The sequence below is a fragment of the Rutidosis leptorrhynchoides genome, chromosome 3, assembly GCF_046630445.1.
Source record: "Rutidosis leptorrhynchoides isolate AG116_Rl617_1_P2 chromosome 3, CSIRO_AGI_Rlap_v1, whole genome shotgun sequence".
NCBI lineage: Eukaryota > Viridiplantae > Streptophyta > Magnoliopsida > Asterales > Asteraceae > Rutidosis > Rutidosis leptorrhynchoides.
Window position 1 is genome coordinate 649,611,480 of NC_092335.1, and position 23,889 is coordinate 649,635,368.

At 34.2% G+C, this 23,889-nt stretch overlaps 3 protein-coding genes across 4 annotated transcripts; 1 reads left to right on the forward strand and 2 right to left on the reverse strand.

Annotated features, from left to right (window-relative positions):
* The first annotated feature begins 3,481 nt into the window (after window positions 1–3,481).
* Window positions 3,482–6,810, forward strand: LOC139899171 (uncharacterized). Of its 2 annotated transcripts, XM_071881994.1 has the most exons (3): window positions 3,482–3,723; window positions 3,981–5,217; window positions 6,790–6,810. In XM_071881994.1, the coding sequence occupies exons 1-2, from the start codon at window positions 3,482–3,484 to the stop codon at window positions 5,203–5,205; spliced, it is 1,467 nt and encodes a 488-aa protein (XP_071738095.1). In that variant the 3' UTR covers window positions 5,206–5,217; window positions 6,790–6,810. The 2 variants fall into 2 exon arrangements, with proteins under 2 accessions (XP_071738095.1, XP_071738094.1); XM_071881993.1 differs by lacking the exon at window positions 6,790–6,810 and having other exon boundaries at window positions 3,981–5,323.
* On the reverse strand, window positions 5,770–7,479 carry LOC139902460 (membrane protein of ER body-like protein). The gene is made up of 7 exons (XM_071885083.1): window positions 7,473–7,479; window positions 7,124–7,168; window positions 6,983–7,033; window positions 6,787–6,876; window positions 6,544–6,687; window positions 6,322–6,383; window positions 5,770–6,243 (listed from the first exon to the last, which is right to left on the reverse strand). Exons 1-7 carry the CDS (start codon window positions 7,477–7,479, stop codon window positions 5,770–5,772), a joined length of 873 nt encoding a protein of 290 aa, XP_071741184.1.
* A 6,808-nt stretch (window positions 7,480–14,287) lies between these two features.
* On the reverse strand, window positions 14,288–17,085 carry LOC139899172 (uncharacterized). Its single transcript, XM_071881995.1, has 6 exons — window positions 16,979–17,085; window positions 16,065–16,377; window positions 15,933–15,987; window positions 15,491–15,609; window positions 15,181–15,424; window positions 14,288–14,595 (listed from the first exon to the last, which is right to left on the reverse strand). Exons 2-5 carry the CDS (start codon window positions 16,344–16,346, stop codon window positions 15,182–15,184), a joined length of 699 nt encoding a protein of 232 aa, XP_071738096.1. The 5' UTR covers window positions 16,347–16,377; window positions 16,979–17,085; the 3' UTR covers window positions 14,288–14,595; window position 15,181.
* Window positions 17,086–23,889: the final 6,804 nt, after the last annotated feature.

Below are 23,889 nucleotides of genomic sequence, written 5' to 3' on the forward strand. Positions count from 1 at the left end.
AATTAGGGAACATACACCCTAATTGACGTGAATCCTAAAGATAGATCTATTTGGCCCAACAAGCCCCATCCAAAGTACCGGATGCTTTAGTACTTCGAATTTATCATGTCCGAAGGGAGTCCCGGAATGATAGGGATATTCTATATGCATCTTGTTAAGGTCGATTACCAGGTGTTCACCATATGAATGATTTTTATCTCTATGCAGTTTGCGAAATGCCTGATACGGGATGTTTATTTATGAGAAATGAAATCTTGTGGTCTATTATTACAATTTGATAAATATATAGGTTAAACCTATAACTCACCAACAATTTTTGTTGACGTTTTAAGCATGTTTATTCTCAGGTGATTGTTAAGAGCTTCCGCTGTTGCATACTAAATTAAGAACAAGATTTGGAGTCCATGCTTGTATAATATTGTTTAAAAACTGTATTCGAAGGCATATATTGATGTGTAATATTATTGTAAACTATTATGTAATGGTCGTGTGAAAACGCTATATTTTAGATTATCATTATTTGATAATCGTTGTATTATTTTAAAAGTTATGGTTTGTTTTAAAATCGAATGCAGCCTTTGAAAAACGTCTCATATAGAGGTCAAAACCTCGCAACGAAATCAATTAATATGGAACGTTTATAATCAATATGAACGGGACATTTCATTGCACACTTGGCCGCTTTCCTTCCCTTGATTAGCTCCTAATCACAATGCTAATCACATTAATAACTTGCTTAACACATAAATCCGCTCATAACGCCATTAGGCATCAAAGTGGCTACTAGCTTAATTTTAACTCAATTAAGCTTTTGACCGATTTTGACTCAAGAAAGGAACTTGAATCACTACACTACAAGTGGTAAATCATGTCCAAATAACTCCTAATAACATGGACAATTACAACATGCCCAAAATTACAAACAATAATACTTTATACAAGCTTTACACAATTCCACCATTTGGATATCCCTACATTCACAGCATATTCTGACCCATTTAAGTCTCTGTTCAGCATTTAAAGACTTGTTCATTGGAAAGGACACTCAAAGCCCTTTTCGAAAAGTGCTCACACGCCCTAAACGGAGCTACGGTTGATTTTATATGATTTTTACAAAATCAAGTTTTGTGCAGTTTTTCTTAGTGACGGGTTTGACATCATTGACTCCATTTTCAACTCAATTCAACACAAAAACATTTTCAACAAAACCAAGCTACTTACATATACTAATAACACTATTATGAATGATTTTTAACACAATTTAATCATCATACATGGCTAATAACATCATGAACATTACTAGTTCTTCTCTTAGGCATTTTAACAAACACCTTATATGCATAAGTATGTCATGTTCTTTAACATCACAACAATAATTCTTTAATCCATAATATCACTTATGAAACTCAAATTCATGAATAATTAGACATAAGCATCATCAAAAATTCATTTTTAACAATTAAAATCATCATCATCAACATCAACTCTTCTTTGAGGCATTTCATCAAACACCTTACATGCAAGCCCCCAAAAGAAGCAACACTACAACTTACTTGATGTTTAACTCACCAAGAACCCTAATTCAACCTCAAGAACGAAATTAAAACATAAAATTCCGATTAAGAACTTACCAAAGCATTAAAATTGAAGCCCTAAATAGCTAGAACAAGAATCCAAGTCAAATGAGTCAAGATCACTCTTTTTTCTCTCCATGTTCTTCCTCTTTCTCTCTCTAAAAACGCCCCACTCTCTCTCTAAAATGAGAGTAAATTTCCAGAAGTTGTTAGAGCTGGAAAATGAGCTCTCAAGACTGATTTTGATGGCCAAAAACGTTTTTAGGCATTTTACACTTTCAGTCCCTCAATATACAAAAGCTGTCAAACCCCACTTTAACTCGTATTTGGACCGTTTCCCGTCAATCGGGGCAGAATTTTGAAAAACTTAAAACACGAAAGTTGTCACATATTTAATTACGGACGTCTGGGTTTTTGAATCACCTCAATCCGAGAAAATATGAGCAAGTTATGCTCGTTTTACGAAACAGCTCCAAAATGACAACTTATCGAAAAGTTAATCGTTAAACATTTTGACTTAATATTTTTAGCCCACGACCACCAACACTTATTATTATTAAAAATAATAATATTTCAAGTCACTTCTAACCTTTCTTTTACATTTATTCTTAGATCATACATATAAAACGTTAATAAAAGTTACTTATTATTTACTAGAAAAATATCTTGAAATTTGGGTGTTACAAACAGCGATCAAGGCTACAACTAAAAGAACCCGAAGTACGGGTAGGACCATACCATTTTCGACGAACATATCGATTCATCAAATACTGCCTTATCCACTGAATATTAGAACACTGACTACCATTTATCTGCATCTAATTATTTATTGAAATTAAATAATAGAATTAACGAATGAGGTTAATTTTTTTTTTATTTTGGATCACGAATAATAAAACAATAAAATATGTAATGTATTTTATTGATTGAAAAAGCATTAGTCTATTATTTATTGTTAATAATAGTTAATAAAGTTTATAAGTAAAGCAATTACAACAAATCCTAATGAGCTCTAGGCCATTTAGAAATTGATTTGAGCTCTACTAACTTTAATTCAAAAAGTCTATCTTAACACGAACACCTTCAATATGTTTGTCTATGACAACCACTAATTCCATCTTGAAAGGAAGTAAGGAACTCGTGTCTATAAAATATCTCATATATATATCGAAAATGTGAAGGAATGATTTTAAGCTCCCGCCTATTTTTAATTCAAGTCAAACACATGTGAATTCATAATTTATAAACATCGGGTACAATAGCTCAATTAACTTAATACTCTCTCCGTCCCAAGAAAACTGTCCACCTTTCTATTTTAATTTGTTTCAAAATTATTGTCTCATTCTTTAAATAACCATTAAATATTATTAAAGTTTCAATTGTATTCCTTTTAATTTTGAAAATTTAATTTTAAATATATCAATTAATTAATTACTTACTCTTTATAACTACATTAAAAGAAGGACAAATTAGACAATTCATCATTATATTTTAAATTCAACAAAAAGTCAAACATGACTGTTTTTTTGGAACGAATGGAGTAAAAACTTAAATTGTAAATAAAGTATTTTAACTTACTAATTTGACATAGCTGAATAATTTAACCTTTTTAATTCTCATAAACTAATACACAGAATACTTAAAGAGTTCAACACCGTAGTAACTTATTATCTTTCTGGAGTCGTATTTAAACAAACACATCATTAAATCCCTAAAAATTTAAATCTTACTCTCCCCCTTGGTTTTGAGCAAACATACACTTCCTACTTTATACACACAAAAAGTATAACTGCGTCTGCTGTTTCTGAGCTCAATAAACCCTTGCAGCAGCAGCTTCTTCTTTTACACCCCTCAAATATGTAATTACATTTTACATCTTACATAAATTCTACATCCAAAACTTAAACATGAGGATTTTAAGTGACTCATGGTGTTTCTGTAACGGAATATGCAAATCGGAGAAAACTAAATCCGGTATATTTTCCGGCAAAGCTCAATCCATGGTTAGGATTTGTAACAACGGAACTGGCTTTCTTATTCACAGAAACCTTCTTCTTACAACTCATGCCATTTTGCCGTCTGTAATTGCTGCTGAAGCTGCTCAGATTCACCTTCAAAACGGTGTCGTTGCTTCCCTTTTCCCTCACAGGTAGTTTAATTTGCTGTTTTTATGTTTAATTAAATTCGAAATTAGCTATGTAGATCTGATAGACTATATATATAATGTTTAATTTTTTTAGTGTCTGCTTAAAATTTTACTTCAAAATTTGAATTTAGTTCAATTACTGTAATTGCTTAAGCCCTAGACCTTATAATAGTCAATGCGATAGGATTTTTAGTTAACGTATGATTTTTTTTTTTTTTTATTATTTTTTTTAATTTCATCAAATTGTTAACAAATTACAGGTTCTTCATAACTAGCTCGATTCTTGATCTAACAATAGTTGGTCTGGATGTTATGGATGGTGACTCAAATTTGTGGGTTCATCATTCTCACTATTTGAAAACTTGTTCTAAATCGACTCTAGACCTTGGTAGTATCGTATACCTTTTAGGTTACACCGACAAAAACGAGTTAACAGTTGGTGAAGGTAAAGTAGTTATAGCCACAGACAACCTCATAAAAGTGAACCCTGATGGTTTAACTTTTAGCCCTGGTTCAGCCGGTTTTGATGTAAATGGTAATCTTTCGTTTATGGTCTGTGACCCAATGAAGCTTGCCACGTCACCAACTAATAAATCATCGTCTACATCAACTTCGTCTACTTCTTCTTGGAAAAAGAATTCAACAATGCAATTTGGTATTCCTATTTATATAATTTACGATTGGTTAAATCAGAATTGGGAAGGTAATCTTGATGATTTGGTTAACAAACCAAAATTACCCATTATTAGATTAATGTCTGGTAGCCAAAAAAGTGAACACTCGTGTTCTTCGTTCACTAAAAGACGGGTTTTTAAAACAACTGATGATGAAAACGCAAATCAACCCGGGCCGAATTCCAATAGTTGTCAAGATGAAACAACACCTGTTGTTACGAATCGTGTACAGGGAATTCGAACTCCCGAAATTTATAATTCACCAAAGTTGACAGCGGGCCCGTTAAGGAAAATGGATAGTACCCAAATACAGCTATTGGATATTAACTTCCCACATAGGATTAGGAAAAAAGCTCTGTTGACTAATGAAGTAATGTTAAAGTCAAACCCGATAGCTGACACTGAGATTAGTTCAACTGGTTCTGTAAACGGGGCCCAGAGTGAGGTTCAATCATGTGGGTCACCAACCGAGTTACCCCAAGGGCAAAATGGGTATTTAAGTGAAAGTGAGATTACAATGTACTCCGCAGAAACAGCTGAAAGCCGTAATATCCCGAGTCCGAAAGGAGGACGATTTAATCAGAACCAGATTGGGAGAAGCCAAAGCTGTGTGAATTATAATAGATTTGGGTCGGGTCAGAGGAATCGAAGAGGTACAAACGGGTATTCACAAGGTACAACTTCTCAAAGGAGTAATGACTATTATAGCCCTACTGTGTCGTCGATAATGAAGAAACAGAACAATTTTGAACGGCAGGTTAATAGGCCTCGGCGAAGGCCGACTCGTTCGTCACCGAAATGGACGTTTTAGTTTTGGTTGGAGGTAACTGTATCATCTTATATCTTCTGTCTCATTTATTTTAGTATTATGGAAATTTTCTGTAGTGTAACTATTAACACAGGGCCCAAATGTGCAGTTTAATCTAAAGATTAATCACAAAAAGTTTCATTACTTGTTTTGGTTTTTTGTATAAATCTGAATCAAATAGGAGGCCAGAAGTTAAAAATCCTATCTTGTTTTATTTCCATATGGTATTTTTAGGATTTTTTTTGCTTATAATATTTACCAAAAGGTACCATTTCGACCCACTAACTTAAAAAGGGCCAATTTGGGTCACTTGCATTATGTTCTTTTCTTTCAATATGTTATCCTAAGGATTTTTTTGCTTATAATATTTACCTAAAGGTACCAATTTCACAACATCAAAAAGATTTTTGAACCAAAAGAACCCAATGTAGGCCACTAGGCCCTGTTTTTTCAAATATTATTGCAGGCAAAAACAATGAAATGAATAGTTGAAACTTATACAAATACAAATACTTACTTACGAACAAAACAAACTCAAACAACAATATTGTTCTTAAACCTCAAACCTTAAAAAGAAGCCAAAGATACAGTGGTGGGACCCGGGATGAGCGAGACACCACCGTTCGAACTCGCGTCAAACAATCCGTACTCTTTCAACAACCTTGTAACCAAATTCCCAGCAACATAAGACACACCCGATGCTGATACTGCAGCCGTAACATAATACACCACTGTTTTAACATACTCAAAAAACGTGCACTTGTTTATGTACGCCTTGAATATAGCCAATAACGAGACACATAACAGAGATGCAACTGCAACTGCTGCAACCGTGTAGTCCTTATCGTTTGTTTCATGAATCGTGTACCCGTATGCCAATGGTGGGACCATTCCGAAAACAATGAATGATAGTATTGCAAAAAATGCATGAAGTGGGAAATATTCTACTTGTCCAAGTAACTCTTTGTATCTGTTTGTAGTTTTGTTTTCTGTTTGTTCGATTGTTCGCTCGTTGCACCCGTCGTTTCTAAGGTCCCATAGCTGCATAACCGGATTTTGTGATTAACCGAGTCGTTTTAAAAAAAATTTGATATGTACAATTAGTAAGACTTTACTTACATTGTTTGCAATGATGAATACACCACCTATTAGACTTGCCAATGCCACAGATATAATGTTCACTACAACGAATAAATAAAATGGTTAAAAACTTGAAATAATGTCACATTTTTGTTAATAACAAGTTAAACAACTGAAATATAAAAATGTTAGTTATAAATGATACCAATTTTTTTTATAATAAAAATAAAATAAATCTATTATTTTGTAAATTAAACTCACATGTAGTAGCATCAGAAGCAGCAGCAGATGCTACAATACTTAAGCTTGCAATCACTTCCATTAAACCTCCATATACAATACTCTTCAAAATCTCCGCAAAAACACCGTTGTAACCGAGCCATAATCTTCCATTATTTGCAACTTCTGCATTATAAACATAAAAAAATTAAAAAAATAAAGAAACCTTACTACATATATAGTGTTGTGTTCTTTCTATATATCTGTTTCTTTCTGCTCATTTACCAGGTTGATCAGTCACAATTTGAAGAGTGACATCATCTCCTACAACAGGGCTAGATGATGGAGGAAGCTCAATAGGATTTCGAGAAGAAACTGCAACATAACATGCTATAAATCAGAATATGGACAAAAACATAATATGGGACGAAGTTATTTAAGTTAATGTACGATTTTTAAACTATATGTAAGGCGATTGTACCAAGTAACCCGCCCTTTTTGGCTCCTTCGTCTATAACAGCAGCTGCGATTTCTGCATTATCAGCAACAAGAATTATATGACAAAGTATAAAACAATAAGATAAAACTTAATTTTTATGTTACTAGGTTTATTGTCATTTACCTTTTCCACGATTTGCTGCATCGCTAGACGAAGACGGTAAACGACCTGTAAATATAAGCAAATGAACTGTTTGAGTTACTTAAAATAGTAGGTGACACTTTTGATTTTTATATATAGTCAAGGTTACATATAGAACTAACAAAATCGCAAGCTCTATGAATGTAGGTTTAGGCATAATTACATACATTAGTGACTAACCAAGTAGTTTTACTTGGTACTTTAGAAGCTATAAGATTTTTAAAAAAACTGTCAATTATGAGATCAGATTTGGTGTCTATTGACTCTGTTTTATTAAATATATCAAGAAAAATTAACTTAATTTTAAAAATACTAAGTATTTTTTTGGTACCTGTCATACGGTAAATTATCTGTAAACCTGAATGCAAAATGCAAATATTTAATTTTTATTTTTAATTAATAAATTACTATGACTATGATAATTTCAACTTAGCCTGCTACCCCTGATTTTTTATATTAAACTGATGCACACCTTGATGAAAGTCAAAATAACTTGTTCAAGTTTGGAAGCAAATCACCAACCAATCAGATAAATATGTTAAAATATTAAAACGTGTTACAACATGCTGTCTAGGTCAACAAATTTCTCTAATTATTTTATAATAAATAATCTATTTCAAATAAAGATATACTTTGGTCTTTAGCTAGTTGTTACATAAACTATATGTTAATTAATAATCATAAAATTGGAGATATTGAACTATTTACCTTGTGCTATTGAAGTTGACCCGGTGACAAATTTTGGAGTTTGATCAACTGGTTCTGAATACTCTTGACCAACGTATACTGGTTCTACTGGTTTCGAATCGTTTTGTTTTTTGCCGAAAACCCAAAACATGCTCAAACAATTGTCTGTTCATTTATCGGGACATTTTTTAGACTTTAAATGATATAAAACGAACGAAATAAAACTAAGCAACAAATGTGTGATCACCTTTGTCTTTAACGACACGAAGTTTCGCGTTTTCATCATCAGTAGGGGGAGATGAGGTAACGTTAGTTGTGTCTGGTCTTTTTAGGAAAATATTAAACGACCTTAAATATCCATTTTCTGTTAAATAAAAAAAAAAAAAAAAAAAAAAAAAAAAAAAACAATTAGTTATCAGCTATCAGCTATTATATTAGTCGCATGATTCATGTTTGTTTGACCTCAAAAGTCAGTTATAAACTTCATTTACCTGAGAAATCGAACACACTCAAGCATGAAAAACATCCAACGAGATCATTACGATCAGTTGTTGGTGCTACCACAACTGGCTTGTCAACAACTGGCCGATAACTATAAAGTTTTCGACGTAGAATAACTTTAGTTACTTCGGCCTTGCAGTTGGGACAATGCATAGAATGTGTTTCGAGCTTTGGTTTCACCTTTTCGAATTCTAACTCCACTATTTCCTCTTCGATTATGTTTGAATTAGTTCCGGAGCTTTGACCAGCTTGTTTTTCACTGGTTTCGGGTCCTTCGTTTGCGGATCCATCAAATTTGTCATCAGTCTCATCAAATTTTAATATTTCGGAAACACGTGTATCAGTATTTGTATCTGTTTCATGAGAAGAATTTAACATGAGGCGCAACCTAAATAATGTTGAATCATTATGCACTTTGTTATGTAATCAAATATTATAAATTTTGTTTGAGTTTATGAGTCCAAATTCACGCATGTGTTTATGTTTTATTATTTTGTACAAAATGAATTTAAGTTCTATGTATCAAGATCTTCATTAAGTTCTATGTATCAAGATCTAAATATATTTTTGGCTACATAAAAAACATTTTCTTATAAGTTCTATATTAGAATATTAGATGATTTTCCGGCAAAAAACAGGAATTTTAATAGAATAGATTTATACGAGTATATCTAAATGATTACAACTATACAACAATAAAAAGTCTATCTAAATAGTTCTACATTAGACTAATAAACGTTTTTTAGAACTTAAAAAAATACAATATAAAGTTTCAAAGTTAAAGAAAGCAAGTCTATATTACCTTCTTCTTTGTTCAAGTCATTGCCAATGATCACTTCTCTTCGGCTAATGGCTGTGATTATATCGATCGGCAAGAGATCAGCGGGATCAGTAGCTTTCAATCCAGCTTCGGCTGTATCTTCGACCACCTCTGGCCGCCATTGCTCCACCGCTACATCAGCCATCTTATTAGCTTTTCTGATGACCACCACCACCTAAACAATAAGCTTTAAAGGGTCAACCTTGGGAAGTTTTTGGCTTATTATTATCTTTTGGTTTGTGTTTGACTTGTATTTCTTATTGGCTTTTTATAGCCTAAAATTCTAGTTAAGTTATTAACCAAATAGTTGGCATAGGTTCACATTGTCCCCTATTAAATGGAACCATATCAATTATCTTACCATATACTATCTTTTGAGGAGGTGGCGAAAGATCTTGAATGATGTATTAAGGTGGAAGGTAAACTGCTTAATTCGAAGGCGCTTCCGAAACTTGTAGTGAGGAAGGGGTTTAAGGTTAAGAAAAGAGGTAATGTGAAAGGTTAACGTTGAAGGTTATGAAGTTTTTTTTTGGTTTCTTAGTTCTTTGATGTTAGCATGTTAGGTTAGTTGTTGTGGTTGTTTAGTCTTGTGTGGGCCTCGTTGCCTCTTATTGTATCTTTGTTGCGGGTTCTCATCTTTTTTATGAAGCTCGAGTTTTATAAAGTTAAAGTTTTTTGCCAAAAAAAAAAATAAAAAAAATAAAAAAAATAAAAAAAATAAAAAACCATATACTATCTTTTTGGATCCAAATTGACTAGAAGATATTGGTACAATATTCAAAACTAGATAATACTCCATATAATTTGAATTAACCTAATATTGTACAAAAGTTGCAATACAAGTAAAAAGGGAAAAATAATTTGGTTTTAATTGGTGAAATTGCCTTGCTTATATATTTTTTAAAATTATTATAAATAATTTATTGAAAATGTTGCTTTGAGTCTACATGACATTTTACAAGGTTTGAGATATGAAAGAAAAGATAAACTTCAAAAAAGAATTTCTAGAAATTACTGTACCTTATAAATTTAGCAAGTATAGTGGATAGGTTTTATTTATCTTACCAATATCTCAAAAACTATTTTTTTTAAAATAAACACCACACACCTAATTACAAATAGTCGAGACTCGAACTCATAAATTCGAAATTTATAAGTTACATCAATTTCGCTTGGCCAAAGGCCATTTGGCTATTATTCTTGGGCACCTGTACATGTTCACGTTATAGTCATTCTTATTTTTAAAAAAAGTAAAATTAAGATTTAAGATAGTCATTACTCTACTATAAAAAAGTTGTTCTTTCATCCAACCGTCCAATGGTACAAAAAGTTTTCCTTTCCTTTACCTACGGACAGAAAGACCGCTTACAAAAAGAACTCAGATCACTATGTACTAAAATAACTATAAATATATAAATATAAAAGAAAAAAAATTGCTATGTGAAAGAACATACAATACACCATCAATTTTTCTTTTGATAAAATAGTCAATAATATGATCTACCAAGCATCTGCTCACCTATCCTCGTTAAAATGATTTGTAATTCTGTAGTTAATCAACTACGGAGTAATAATCAACGGGCAATAATGTTTCATTTAAAATTTAAATATGAATATATAATTTACCTATGACATTATTTAAGAAACTGGATGTTTTAGTAATTAAGTAGTTGAAACGGAGATACGCAAATCCAAATATTGTTAAAATAATTATTCTACGCCATGTTTCTGTGTGAACGTTTATTTTTAAAAACCTGTAAATGTTCATGTTAGAATATATAAACGAATATTAAATACGCGACGTGACAATACATGGGTTTGCCTCCTTGCAAGTTGGAGCAATAATTTAAGCTAAAATATTAGATTATTAGTTAAACACATATATGTAATTTTATTAGGCTTAACACCTTGCTAATAACAGAAGATCAATAGTGGCAGAGCTAGTAGAAAGGCTACGGGTGCTTTGCCCCCCGTAGTGTATTGCGTATTTAAAAGTGATTTTTGTCATCTTTTTTAATTGGAACCTCATAACTATATTTAACTTGTTCCGGTCTCGCTCGCGCGATGCGGCAGGGGCTTTCGGCCTGCGTATTCATATTTAACGTAGGTTTATATATTTACACAAGGGAAAACGGCTCATGTGTTAGCCGTCGTTTTAGCTGTTGTCGTCTTTAGTGATTTTTAAAAAATGTCGGGTTCGAACGTAGTTTCGTGTTGTTGATAAAAGTATTTCGAGTCTAACGGTGCTGGGAGAAATTTTAACTCGCGGCGAGCAGGAAGATACGGTCTATCGTTGTGTTTAGCGTTTTTTAAAAAGTGTCCGTTTCGAACGTGCTTATTTTCATTTTGTTCACAAAATTATTTCGAGTCTGACGCTGCTGTCGGAAAAATTTAACTCGCAGCGAGCGAGAAGATACAAGCAGTCGTTGTGTTTAGCGTTTTTTAAAATTATTTCGAGTCTAACGCTGTTGTCGGAAAAATTTAACTCGCTGCGAGCGAGAAGAAGGTGTTTAGCGTTTTTTAAAAAGTGTCCGTTTCGAACGTACCTAGTTTCGCTTTGTTCATAAAATTGTTTCGAGTTTAACGGTGTGCTCGGTGAAATTTAATTTGGGGCGAGGAGGAAGATACGGGCTGTCGAAGTGTGTGGGTGGAGTTTTTATTTTAATTTACAAAATTGACAGTTTAACACCCCTGCACAGTTTGGGGTAGTTTTTGTAAGGTGTTTATAGTTGAGGGGGGAGAATGAAAAATTAAGTGTGAAAATGGGGTGGAACTATTGTCGTTTTGACGCTCACGAAACGACCAAGGTTGTCACCTTTAGTAGTATGATGATAATGATGATAATAATAATGATGATAATAATGTCCGCTGCTTTTTGCTTTGGTCCTACAACCCTTGGTTTCTAAAATCAGAGATAATTTTGAGGTTTGTCTTCAGGCGTGGTATTTGGATGATGGTACTATTATTGGGGACACTTTGGTGGTGGGGAAGGTTTTGCATTTGATTATGGAGGATGGGCCTCGTTTTGGGCTGCATCTCAACGTTGAAAAAACAGAAATTTTCTGGCCTACGGAGGACCCTCGCAGCAGGCAAGTAGGTGTCTTTCCTCCTAATATTGCTCGGCCTTTAAATGGTGTTAAGTTGCTTGGGGCCCCCGCAAGTTCCGATCCTGATTTTAGTAGTGAAATGGTGATGCAAAGGGTGACCAAGTCCATTGCGCTTATGGATAAGGTTGCTAAGCTTGATGATCCTCAGTGTGAGTTGTTGTTGCTTAGGGCATGTACGGGAGTTTCTAAACTCTACTTTTCCTTGCGTACTTATCCTCCTAGTATATTTGAGGCGGCTCAACGCGCTTTCGATGGAGCCCTTCGATCTTCCTTGGAGCGTATTGTTACTGCTTCAGGGCCTGGGTTTGGTGATTGGCAGTGGCGGCTTGCCACCTTGCCATTTGCATTTGGAGGGCTTGGTGTTTATTCTGCGGGAGATGTTCGTCATTATGCTTTTCTGGCTTCTCGATTACAGTCTGCTGGATTGCAGACCAAGCTACTACGTCATGCGAGTATTGTTGGTCTTGGTCGTGCTTTTGAAGATGCATTGGGTCTGTTTAATAAAACAGTTGGGTTTGATATTTTAGGTAATCCGAGTGAGGTCGCTGCCCCAATACTCATGAAGAAATTGGCAGATGTTTATTTCACAAAGGTTACCGCTTCTGCAGAATCCACTTTTTCGTTATCTCCCCGACAATCGGCTTTATGGAAATCACAGCAGAGTGATCACACCTCTGCTTGGCTAAGGGCAGTCCCTATTTTGGGGTTGGGTCAGACGATGAACGCAAAGACTTACCGATGTGTATTGTGCTACCGGTTAGGTGTTCCATTGTTCTCTATCTCGACGGCATGCTCTGCCTGTTCAAGGGTTTTTACTGGGGATATTTTCGGGGATCACGCGGTGTCTTGTGCTGGTATGGTGGGTATTAAGCATCCACATAATATTGTCCGGGATTCCCTTGTTGATGTTTGTTATCGATCTGGGATTTCAGCGAGAAAGGAGGTTGACATTGGGTTGTCTGGAGGGAACGACAGGGCCCTCAGACCTGCAGATGTGTTACTTTATTCCTGGGATTGTGGTCGCGATGTTTGTGTTGACTTGACAGGATCTTCTCCTTTGACACAGTCTGGGCTTTCTGACTTTGTCCCTGGACGTGCTGTGATTGATGCGGCTCGTCGGAAGCGGGTCAAGTACGAATCTAGTTGTCTGGCGATTGGTTATGGTTTCATTCCTTTCTCATTTTCTTCCCTTGGGGAATTAGAGAAGGAGGCTGTTTCTTTGCTAAAGCGGGTTCAGAAGAGTTCGATGGCGCAAGATATTGGTGCCAGTGCTGCTGCTCATATTTTTACTAGGATAGGTTTTGCTATTGCTAGAGGTGTGGGGGCCCAGATTGTCTCTAGGCTTCCCACTAATTTTTTGTAAGTTTTAAAACTTTTAAGTTTATTATTATAATAATAATAATAATAATAATAATAATAATAATAATAATAATAATAATAATAATAATAATAATAATAATAATAATATTTTATTCAGCTCTTCAACTCAATAGCAAGTGAATTGAAACCGTCATTTAAATATGTAAAAGCTAGATTTAACTACTAGTATATTAGTATTAGTTTAAGAACATCGTATCACGAGGTAACAAACTATCAACATCTTTGTTTGTAACATAAATTGATGTTAGTTATATAGTTTGACTTGCATCTTTCTTATCGCATGGGATTTGAATATGTTTCTATATAATATTTTCCTTAAATATTCATAACTTTATAGTACGTTATATTAGAATTTCTAAATCGAATTTAACCAGATAGAACACCTGAAAATCATTGTAGTGAATTCAAAATCACATGTAGTAATTAAGGGTTGTTATCATGATTTCTTCTTTTATGTTATTAATATATGCAAGCATAAGCTACGTTAATAAAGTTTTTAAGTTCAGCATGTCCGGCAAGGGATCAATGATAAGAGTCTGGAATTAAACACAATCCACATCACAACCATATTCAACAACTAATTCAAACCTTTTAAGGCTTTCAGCCTTTTAATCCACCCAATTATTCTAACATGCCACTATAAAACATTAGTAGCTCTAAAACAGCGGCTTCATTTCATAGATCATTTCATATTGTTCAAACAAAATCAACCAATTAATGGACCGATTATAAATGCACAAATCTTACCACTAGAAGACACATATAAAAAAAGGTTCAGACTTCAAACATAAGAAGACCATGTAACCTACTCATATATTTTCCTGCTGCATATATTATCCTACCCCCTCAAACACTAAACAAAGAAACCGAAGACACAAGTCCTGCTTTCACTGATGGTTACGTCCATATCTCCTTTACACACATAGATCCACCACCGGACTCTATAATCTGTCATACAGCTGCATAGATTTGTAAAAATATGATTACAGTAAGTGGTGTATCATAATAACAATATATATATTGCTTTTTTGAGAGTGTTATCAGAATAATGCCTTGAAAAAGACTTTTAATGACTTCTGGCAAGTTTAGTGACACACTCAAACCCATTTAACACTTTCCTTTTAGTCAAATCTTTAATCTTTAAGCCTAACCTATTTGACCCATTATAAAAAGAAATGATAAAGTAAAACATTACATTACCACAACAACACACTAAAGAAATAAAAATAGTGACCAAAATTAATGGATCGACACGCAAACCACCCAACCCACTAAAGAAATACAACCCCGGATGATCCATTAAGTTATTACATTATACTCCGTATTACCACAACAACAGTAACCATATGATCCATATCCATTATTTTTATTAAAAAGAAAAACAAGAAATCTTCGGTTAATATAGAAATTTGCATGTTTCATGGGAAGAAAAAGTAGAAAACTAGTTGACGAGGCTTTTAATTTAGTGGTTAAACTAACTAACCTTAGCAGCAAAGTAATTTTATAGACAAGAAATAAGAGTAAACAGATTTAGCAATACACACCTTAAACTGCTTTGGTGGTTGGGAGGTAAACCCTAATCAAATCCTTGTTTGAAAGTTTCCGCCTACAAGTAGGGCATTTATGCTGAGCACTAATTGCAGACTTGATGCACCCCTTACAAAATATGTGACCACACTTCGTTGTCACCTCCTCTTCAATTGGTCCCATGCAAGCAGGACAGCTAAACACCGGTTCCGGCGGCGGCGGCGGTGGCGGCGGTGGTGGTGCAACATACCGTGCTCCCCTCTACAACCACAAAACAGAAATCAAAATCGTTTAAACTACTACAAAGCGAAATCGTGTACACATTACCTTTGAACCACTACTTCCTTCCAAATTCACATAAACTTCACAATTGATGATTGAGGGATTTGCAGGGCCTCGTCTACGCTTGTTCGTCTGGTTAAGACCATGCCTAATAGCAGCTTCGGCTGCATATGAAACCATAAAATAAATCAATTGCATCAAAAATTCAAAAGGTGTTTAAGGTTATAGACACTGGTAATTGAATACTAATAATACTATAATTGTGATTTAGGCTTTTTACATTATAATAATGTAAGTTAGCTACATATCCTGGAGATGTCATACTGATTACTCCATATCACTACAGGATTATGATATCAACATAACAAGCTCAGATTATCTTAAAGTGTCTTAATATTACATTTCACGAATCATGAAAGTATGAATAGAAATATGGTATAAACTAAGTGAGCATGCAAGAATGCATATTAGAAGTATTAGTCATTACCAGATTCAACATCAACCACAACAGTCCTCCGAGTTCTTCGAGATCTGTTTTTAGCCTGAACAAGAAACAAACAAATAATGTGAACCAGGTTAATGCATATAAATAATAAAAGCAAGCAAAAAAAAAATGTACTTCTTCAAATGCTCTGGGAGATGATATAACAACAACATCATCATCATCTAGTTCCTCGACATCAATCGGTGCAGGTTGATTGGATCTTGCTGGCTGACGAACTTGACCACCATGAGCTACCGAAACAACAGGAACATTACCTTGACCACCCTGATTTACTGAAACGGTGGGCCCACTAGATACCTCCAGGTTCTCAACAGCGAGAGGAACATTAAGATCCGGTACATCTTTCCTTCGTCTACCACCTCTGGCATACCTCACATATTGCCCTTGAGTGCTCATGTTCTGTTTTTCTTTCAGAATTTAAAAACACCTGAATCAAGTAGTCAAGATCATGTTCTGTTCTGTAATAAAAATTTGATAATTTCCATATTAAGTATATAATATAAACTTGCAGGCAATTCTAGTCTGACAAACAAAATCAACTCAATTAGAAATCTACTTTTTAAAATTCAGTTGAATTATAGCAAACCTCATAGTTAACTCAAAAATTGTTTTTATATCTACTCAATTCACTCAGGTCACAAATTAGTATGCAGTGTGTTAAATAATTATAGTAAACCTCCACCAACCACCACAGATACAATCAGAAACCCTATAGTTCAAATTTTAACTACAAAAGTCGAAATCAAACGCAATTAAAGAGCACAAAATAACATATAAGGATATATGGTCCTAACATAAAACCTAAAAAGGGGAACTTTATCATCATCGCTGCACAATAACACGTACACATTCCAAACAAAACATAACAATGAAAGCTTTATAAATTCATCAAATTAACATAAAGAATATCAGTTTGAGTTGTAGAACGAAAACATATACATCAATTAACCGATTACAGTGATGATCGAAAACTTGAATGACTCAACGAATTCGAAAAAATCAGTCATATTTACAAAATTAAATCTCACCTGATGCGATTGAAGCAAAGATCGAGAGCCTAAAGCGATGGAATGACGAGATTGATTAAAAGAGAAATTGAATTGAACTTTTCTACAGTGTCTAGGGTTTGTAAAAGAGAAAGAAATGGGGCTAATTTTTGAACTATATAAAGCCTAAGCGGTTTGTAATATGTAAACGGGTCGGATCGGGTCGGTAGAAGTAAAATAAAAAGTACACGTCTTTCTTCGTATAACCGCCAATTGTGTCTTTATGCATTTTGAATTATTGGATTAAGCACTTGATTAGCACGTGATTGTTTTAGACCACTCCAACTATGACACACCTATTAAACCACCTATAACCCTCCGTTAAATAGCGGCGTCAGTCTTTGCTGGCATGAACTGACGAAAACTAATGGGTGTTAACGCGGCGTCAATTTTCGTTAGTTTCGGGCGTTAGTTGGGATCTCGACTGAAAAAACGTCAGTTTTCACTGGTGGTCTCTGACTAGGCCACGTGGACTAGCCGTTGTCCAACTGCTTTATAGCCCTTTTTTACTTTTTTTTTTTTTTTTTGGTTATTTTCCATTATAAATATAACACTTTCATTTCATTTTTCACAAAAAAAAAAATTCAAATTTCTATCAATATTTATACATTTTACTCGAAATAATTATGGCGTCATATTTACTAGCCTCCGATTCCGATTCGGAGGATGTTCGTGTTATCCAACTTATTCAAGAATTGGACGAAGAGTTCGAAGTCGAGTCCGTTCCTCGTATTCCTAGAGTTCGCGGATACATTCCGAGAGATCGAGAGTCAGCAGCGCAACGTCTTTGGAACGATTACTTTGCCGACGCACCAGTTTATCCGGCTAAGAAATTTAAAAGGCGGTTCGGAATGCGCATAAATTTATTTCTCTGTATAGCTCAAATAATAACTACATTTAATGGTAATTATATTCATGAACATTTTGATTTTTTTAGAGAAAGAAATGATGCATTTGATAGTCAGTCGTTTACTACTTTACAAAAGTGTACTTCGGCTATACGTCAGTTTGTTTAGGGATTGAGCCCTGATGCTCTCGATGAAATATGAGTGAGCAAACATCAGGATTATGTTTAGATAACTTTTGTAAATGTATTATTGATTTATATAAAAGTCGATACATGAGATATCCCACAGCAACCGATATTGCACGATTATATAGTGCACACGAGGAGAAGCATAGATTCAAGGGTATGCTCGGTAGTATCGATTGCATGAATTGGGAATGTAAGAATTGTCATGTCGCTTATAAAGGACAATACACTATGCGTGATCACAAGAAACCGACGATTATGCTTGAAGCGGTGGCTTCATATGACTTGTGGATTTGGCATGCCTTTTTCAGGATGGCAGGTTCCAATAATGATATCAATGTTTTGAATCAGTCACCGGTTTTTTATGTACTAAAGAAGGGAACAGCTCCATCTGCACCATTTGAGGTTAATGGCCATCAATACACCAAAGGTTATTACCTTGCCGATGGTATATATCCCGATTGGGCGACACTGATCAAAGGAATGTCGTGCCCCACAGATGAACCAAGGATTAAGTTCACGAGATTTCAAGCAAGTGTACGAAAGGACATAGAGATGGCATTTGGTGTTCTTCAAGGGCGATTTCATATTTTAAGTCAACCTTCACGTACTTTGAAAGTAAACAAGATGCGAAGAGTAATGGAATGTTGTCTCATTTTACATAATATGATTTTAGAAGACAATGATTTTGCGCTATGTAAATGGGAAGAAAGGTTTATAACCGAGGAAAGAGCAAATCGTGCCTAACGAGTTAGGAATAGAGGATGTGATCAAGACATTGTCACAAGAGAAATAAGGGATAGGGCGGTGCACGACCAAATGACTGAAGATTTAATCGAGCAATCTTCCAACGTCATTTCGACCTACGAATTAGTCTTTAATTATATAATCTTTAATTTTATTATTATTTTATATTGTAAGTTTTTTTGTTACTTATTTTATTTAATAGTTTGTATTTTGTTTTTAAATTATTAATGAATATCTTATTATTGCAAATATTAAATAATGTATTAAATTATAGGAAAAATGTAAAAATAAAAAGTGGTGGACCCTACTGAAATTGACACTGAAAACTGACATTTTGGGTTAAAAAATGTCAGAAATTGACACTGCATAGTCAGAGTCAGATTGCACTTTTTGGTCAAAAAGTGCACCAACTGCCCGTGACATCACAGTCAGGGTTGAAAATGGTCTTAGCTCTATTGTAACGCATGTTTTCAGACATTTTTTTTTAGTCAACATGCCTCAACACATATGTAGTGTAGTGTGTTAGATGGTCAATTGGTCATGTGTGCTAACCAACGGCACAAACATGGTTTGAGCAAGTAAGCTTCTAATTGGCTCATTTCAACTATTTTGACCGTTTAAAATAAATAAAAAACGGATAGTTTTTTATTTTACAAATATATATAGTTAATTTAACCAACTATATATATAATACATTTATCACAATTTTATACAACTCAACTTTCTTTTTCTCTCTCATTTCTCTCTAATTTTATATTTCTCATCATTTTATACTAAAAACAATCTCAATCATGGATTCGACTGTTGTTTTTATGAACGGGTAAAATGAGGTATGACTGGAAGTCATACGCTGGCAGGATGCGAAAATCATGTGAGGATATCGGTGTTACTCAGTTCGATATATCAAGGTTGTGTGAGTTCCCCCAGAAAATAATGCCTGAATTCTTGGAGATTGTGTATTTTGACGAAGACATGAAAGAATTTACGTTTCTTATGCGGGATAACCAATGCGATGCTGGAACGAGCCGATATATGCTCTTCTCGAATTGAGTTTTATATTATATTCTTTGATTAAAATCCCTTATGTCCACCCGATTTACGTCCAACCGATGCAAGTAGTCTTGAGTCAGGATACGTGAGTCGGGACTCGATTTTAAGCTATTAAATTTGCTTATGTAATCGTATTATTAACTTTTAATAAATGAAGCACACCAACCGAGTTCAGTTTTGGGCTATGTCAAATTTTTCAGAAAAGGAGTGTGACCACAGGGTGCGCCTAATGCACAATTTACTTGGTACCAGGTCTCGCGCGCTCGGGAGGCTTGATTACCCGAGGTTTACCTTCTATGGTAGAACCAATGTGCTCTTTCATAGGGGGTTTCTCGCTAATCCAAAAAAGAAAAAATTGTAATCTTTTATTTTTAGAAAGTTTTTTAGGACTTTTAATAAATTGTGATCTTTTTATCAATTGAATGTATGTGAAAAAGTGGGGCTTTCTTATAAGTGTTTGAAAAGTAGAGTTTGTAGTTTACTAAAAAGGAATTTACAAAATATGATAAATAATTATCGTAAGGGTGATTATGTAAATTCTTTTTTTTCATAAGTTATGATCTTATTCTTTAAACAAGTTAAACTTGTTTTTTTCTAGTGCTTATTTTTATAAGCTTTACAAAATTTGTCATCAAACAATGATAATAGCTTGAGTTTATGAAGAAAAATAAGCTTAGGCTCTAATAAGCTACTATAAGTTAGTTAATCAAACATACTTTAAAATTAATTTGTGAGTTTCAATGGTAATAGTTAATAGTTAAATTACTAGTGCTAATTTTATATATAAAATTGTTGCGTTTAAAAAAAAGAGTTATAATAGAAAGACATAAAGAGAGAACCCGACAAAAATGCTCTCCAACTCACCCCTTTCCCCCAATCCCAATCTTTTGAATTTCAAAATAACCACCATTTTCCACTATTTCACCCATCTTACAACCATCTGCACCACCACCACCACCTCTACCACCTCCACCACCTCCTTCCGATCCCCAGTTCTCGATCTCCACCGCGCCTCCAACACTTTCCTCACAAGCGTCTTTTTTCAATTGTAGCGGTGGCGTTTCTCCTGCTCATGAGCATCCTCAGCCTCCTTGCCAGTCTCGATCTAGTGATGAAACAGTCGGCCTGTCTTTGTTGGAAGATTACCTCTCGGCTTTGATAAGGGTGTTCTTCTTGAGGCGTTTGGTTCCTTTGGTGTTATCATCAATGTCAAATCTTGGCTCGATCGGAGGTATGCTTTTGTGAGGTTTGAAACTGGTTCTGTAGCAGATGAGGTCATCGGTAAGATGAACAGTTCTACCTTATTTGGTAGGAAGATTTTTGTGGGGAGGGCATCACGAAATAGATCTCTCGGGCCTTCTTCTTCTCAGATTCGGGTTAAATCTAATGTTTTAAGGGCTAACTTGAAAACTAATTTCGACATTTTACATAAGCTGAATCTTTGTGTTTTGTTAGTGGACCACAAACCGTTCTCGAACCTTAAATTGACGGGTGTTTTAACACATACAGGTGTGCTCACTAGTCGGGTGTATAAGTGGGGTAGCTTTGGGTTCGTTGTTTTGTGTGCTGATGAGAATAGCTTGGAGCGTTTAGGGATGGCAATGGATCTAAAAAAATCCGAGCTCCGCGGGTACCCGCGCCCGTGATGGGTGGATAAAATCAAAAATATTTACCCACGGGTGGTTGATGGATCTAATCTTGTACCCGCTGACGGACGCGGGTGGGTGATGGATGTGATAGATCCGTTGCGGGTAAAATCCGATCCGAAAATCCGTAATACCCGTTTGAATAATCCACTGATATTTCGGCTCTGAATGGGTGAAAATCGTCACCTTGAATAAATGGCCAATAGAAAATAATTTATTCCGTATAAGTTTCGACATTCCTCATATCATTTTGGTATCAAATTTTTTAGTAACTATAGCATCCCACAACTACACATTACATGTATTATATAATCAAAGCATGTTGGTATTTGTTACGTTTATTAGACTATCTTAATAAATCTAATTTTTACCTTTCACTATAGTAATTCGTCAACCTACTGTATGATTAGTTTTAGCAACTAAATTTTGATTGTTAATTTTAAACATTGAAGCTTCACATATATTAGCAAAAAAGTATAATGAATATATGTTTTATCATTTTATTATATCATAAACATGTGTATATGATTGTATGATATTTTTCATGTCACTTTGAATTATGTAATGATATTTATATTTGATTTTGCAATAATTTAATTTACATATACCTCATGTGTGACGATCGCTCCAAATCCATATGGACGAACACGTCATTCATCGATTTCATTGCGAGGTATTTGACCTCTATATGATACGTTTTGTAAACATTGCATTCTTTTGAAAAGGCACACCATAAATGAATATTTAAATCAAAGATTTTTGACATCTGATGATTTCTACATATAGACAATCACCGTAATATAATAGTTTACAATGATACTTCCGTTGACAATGCAGTCAAAATAAGATACTTGGTGATGATTTGGTGAATGCAACGTTTCCTTGAAAAATATGTCATGTAAGACTCCAGGCACATAGCTTGTCTAACATATAAGCAAACAGCGGAAGACTTCTAGGAACCTGAGAATAAACATGCTAACAAGTGTCAACACAGAGGTTGGTGAGTTCATAGTTTTAGTGTTTCGCATAATTTGTATATAAAAGTGGATCACAAGATTTCAGTTGTTTCATCCAGAAACGTTTATCAAAATATTCTACGAAATTGAGCACCCTGGTAACTAAACTTAACGTATATATAATTTGTACCCTTTGTATAATCATCTTAATAATACACGCAAACCAACGTGTACGCTTCTCAAATAGCATACGTCCGTTAAAAGGCTAGTGCTCTAGCTCGGACGGGGATGTCAAGCCCTATGGATCCATATACTGTTATTCGCGCCCACCAGTCCATAACCTATGTACTGGCAGCTACTAGTTACCAAAGCTAAGGGATTTTCGGTTCAAACTCAGTGTAGAATTAAGTATGTACTTGTATCCATTGCGTTTAAAATAAATTGCATGTATTCTCAGCCCAAAAATATATATTGCAAAAGCAATTAAAAAGGGAGCAATGAAACTCACGCATATAAATATTGTATATCGGTTAATAAAGCATTTGCATGTATTCTCAGCCCAAAAATGTAGGGAGTAAAAGGGATCATATGAAACTCACGCATATAAATATTGTATATCGGTTAATAAAGCATTTGCATGTATTCTCAGCCCAAAAATGTAGAGAGTAAAAGGGATCTTATGAAACTCACGCATATAAATATTGTAAATCAGTTAATAAAGCATTTGCATGTATTCTCAGCCCAAAAATGTAGAGAGTAAAAGGGATCATATGAAACTCACGCATATAAATATTGTAAATCAGTTAATAAAGCATTTGCATGTATTCTCAGCCCAAAAATGTAGAGAGTAAAAGGGATCATATGAAACTCACCTTAGCAGCACATACAGTTGTTCATCGTAATGTAACCGAAACTCGGTATATCAAAGAATCGTAGATCTCAACCTAGAAAACATATGTTGGTCAATAAATGTCTATCAATCTAGGTCAGGTCATAGTGTATCACAATCCTAATGCTCGAGATCGACATATAAAAGTGATCCAAAGTCGTTTCAAAAAGTCAATTTTGACAATAGTTTAACAAAACGAGACGTACCTTATATAAGGATTCATTTACTCGGTTGGTAATATTCAAAAATCCAATTTATCAATCTCGTAAACAAGTTGTTTAAATCTTAATTGTAGATTCAAAAGCAATTTCAATTAACTTCAATCATAATTCAGTTGCTCATATCTTTTAATCCGTTCATCGAAATTATTCGATATCTAAATGAAAAGTTATTGATTTTTCGCCAGCTTTCCAAAAACATGTATATCATATACCTTTTACCAGTAATATATGTATTTAATTCGTGATCTATTATAAACTATTTAACGACGAAATTTTGCATACACGTATGTATAAATATATATACTCGAGCACTAGACATGGATACACAATTAATATATAAATGATAAAATA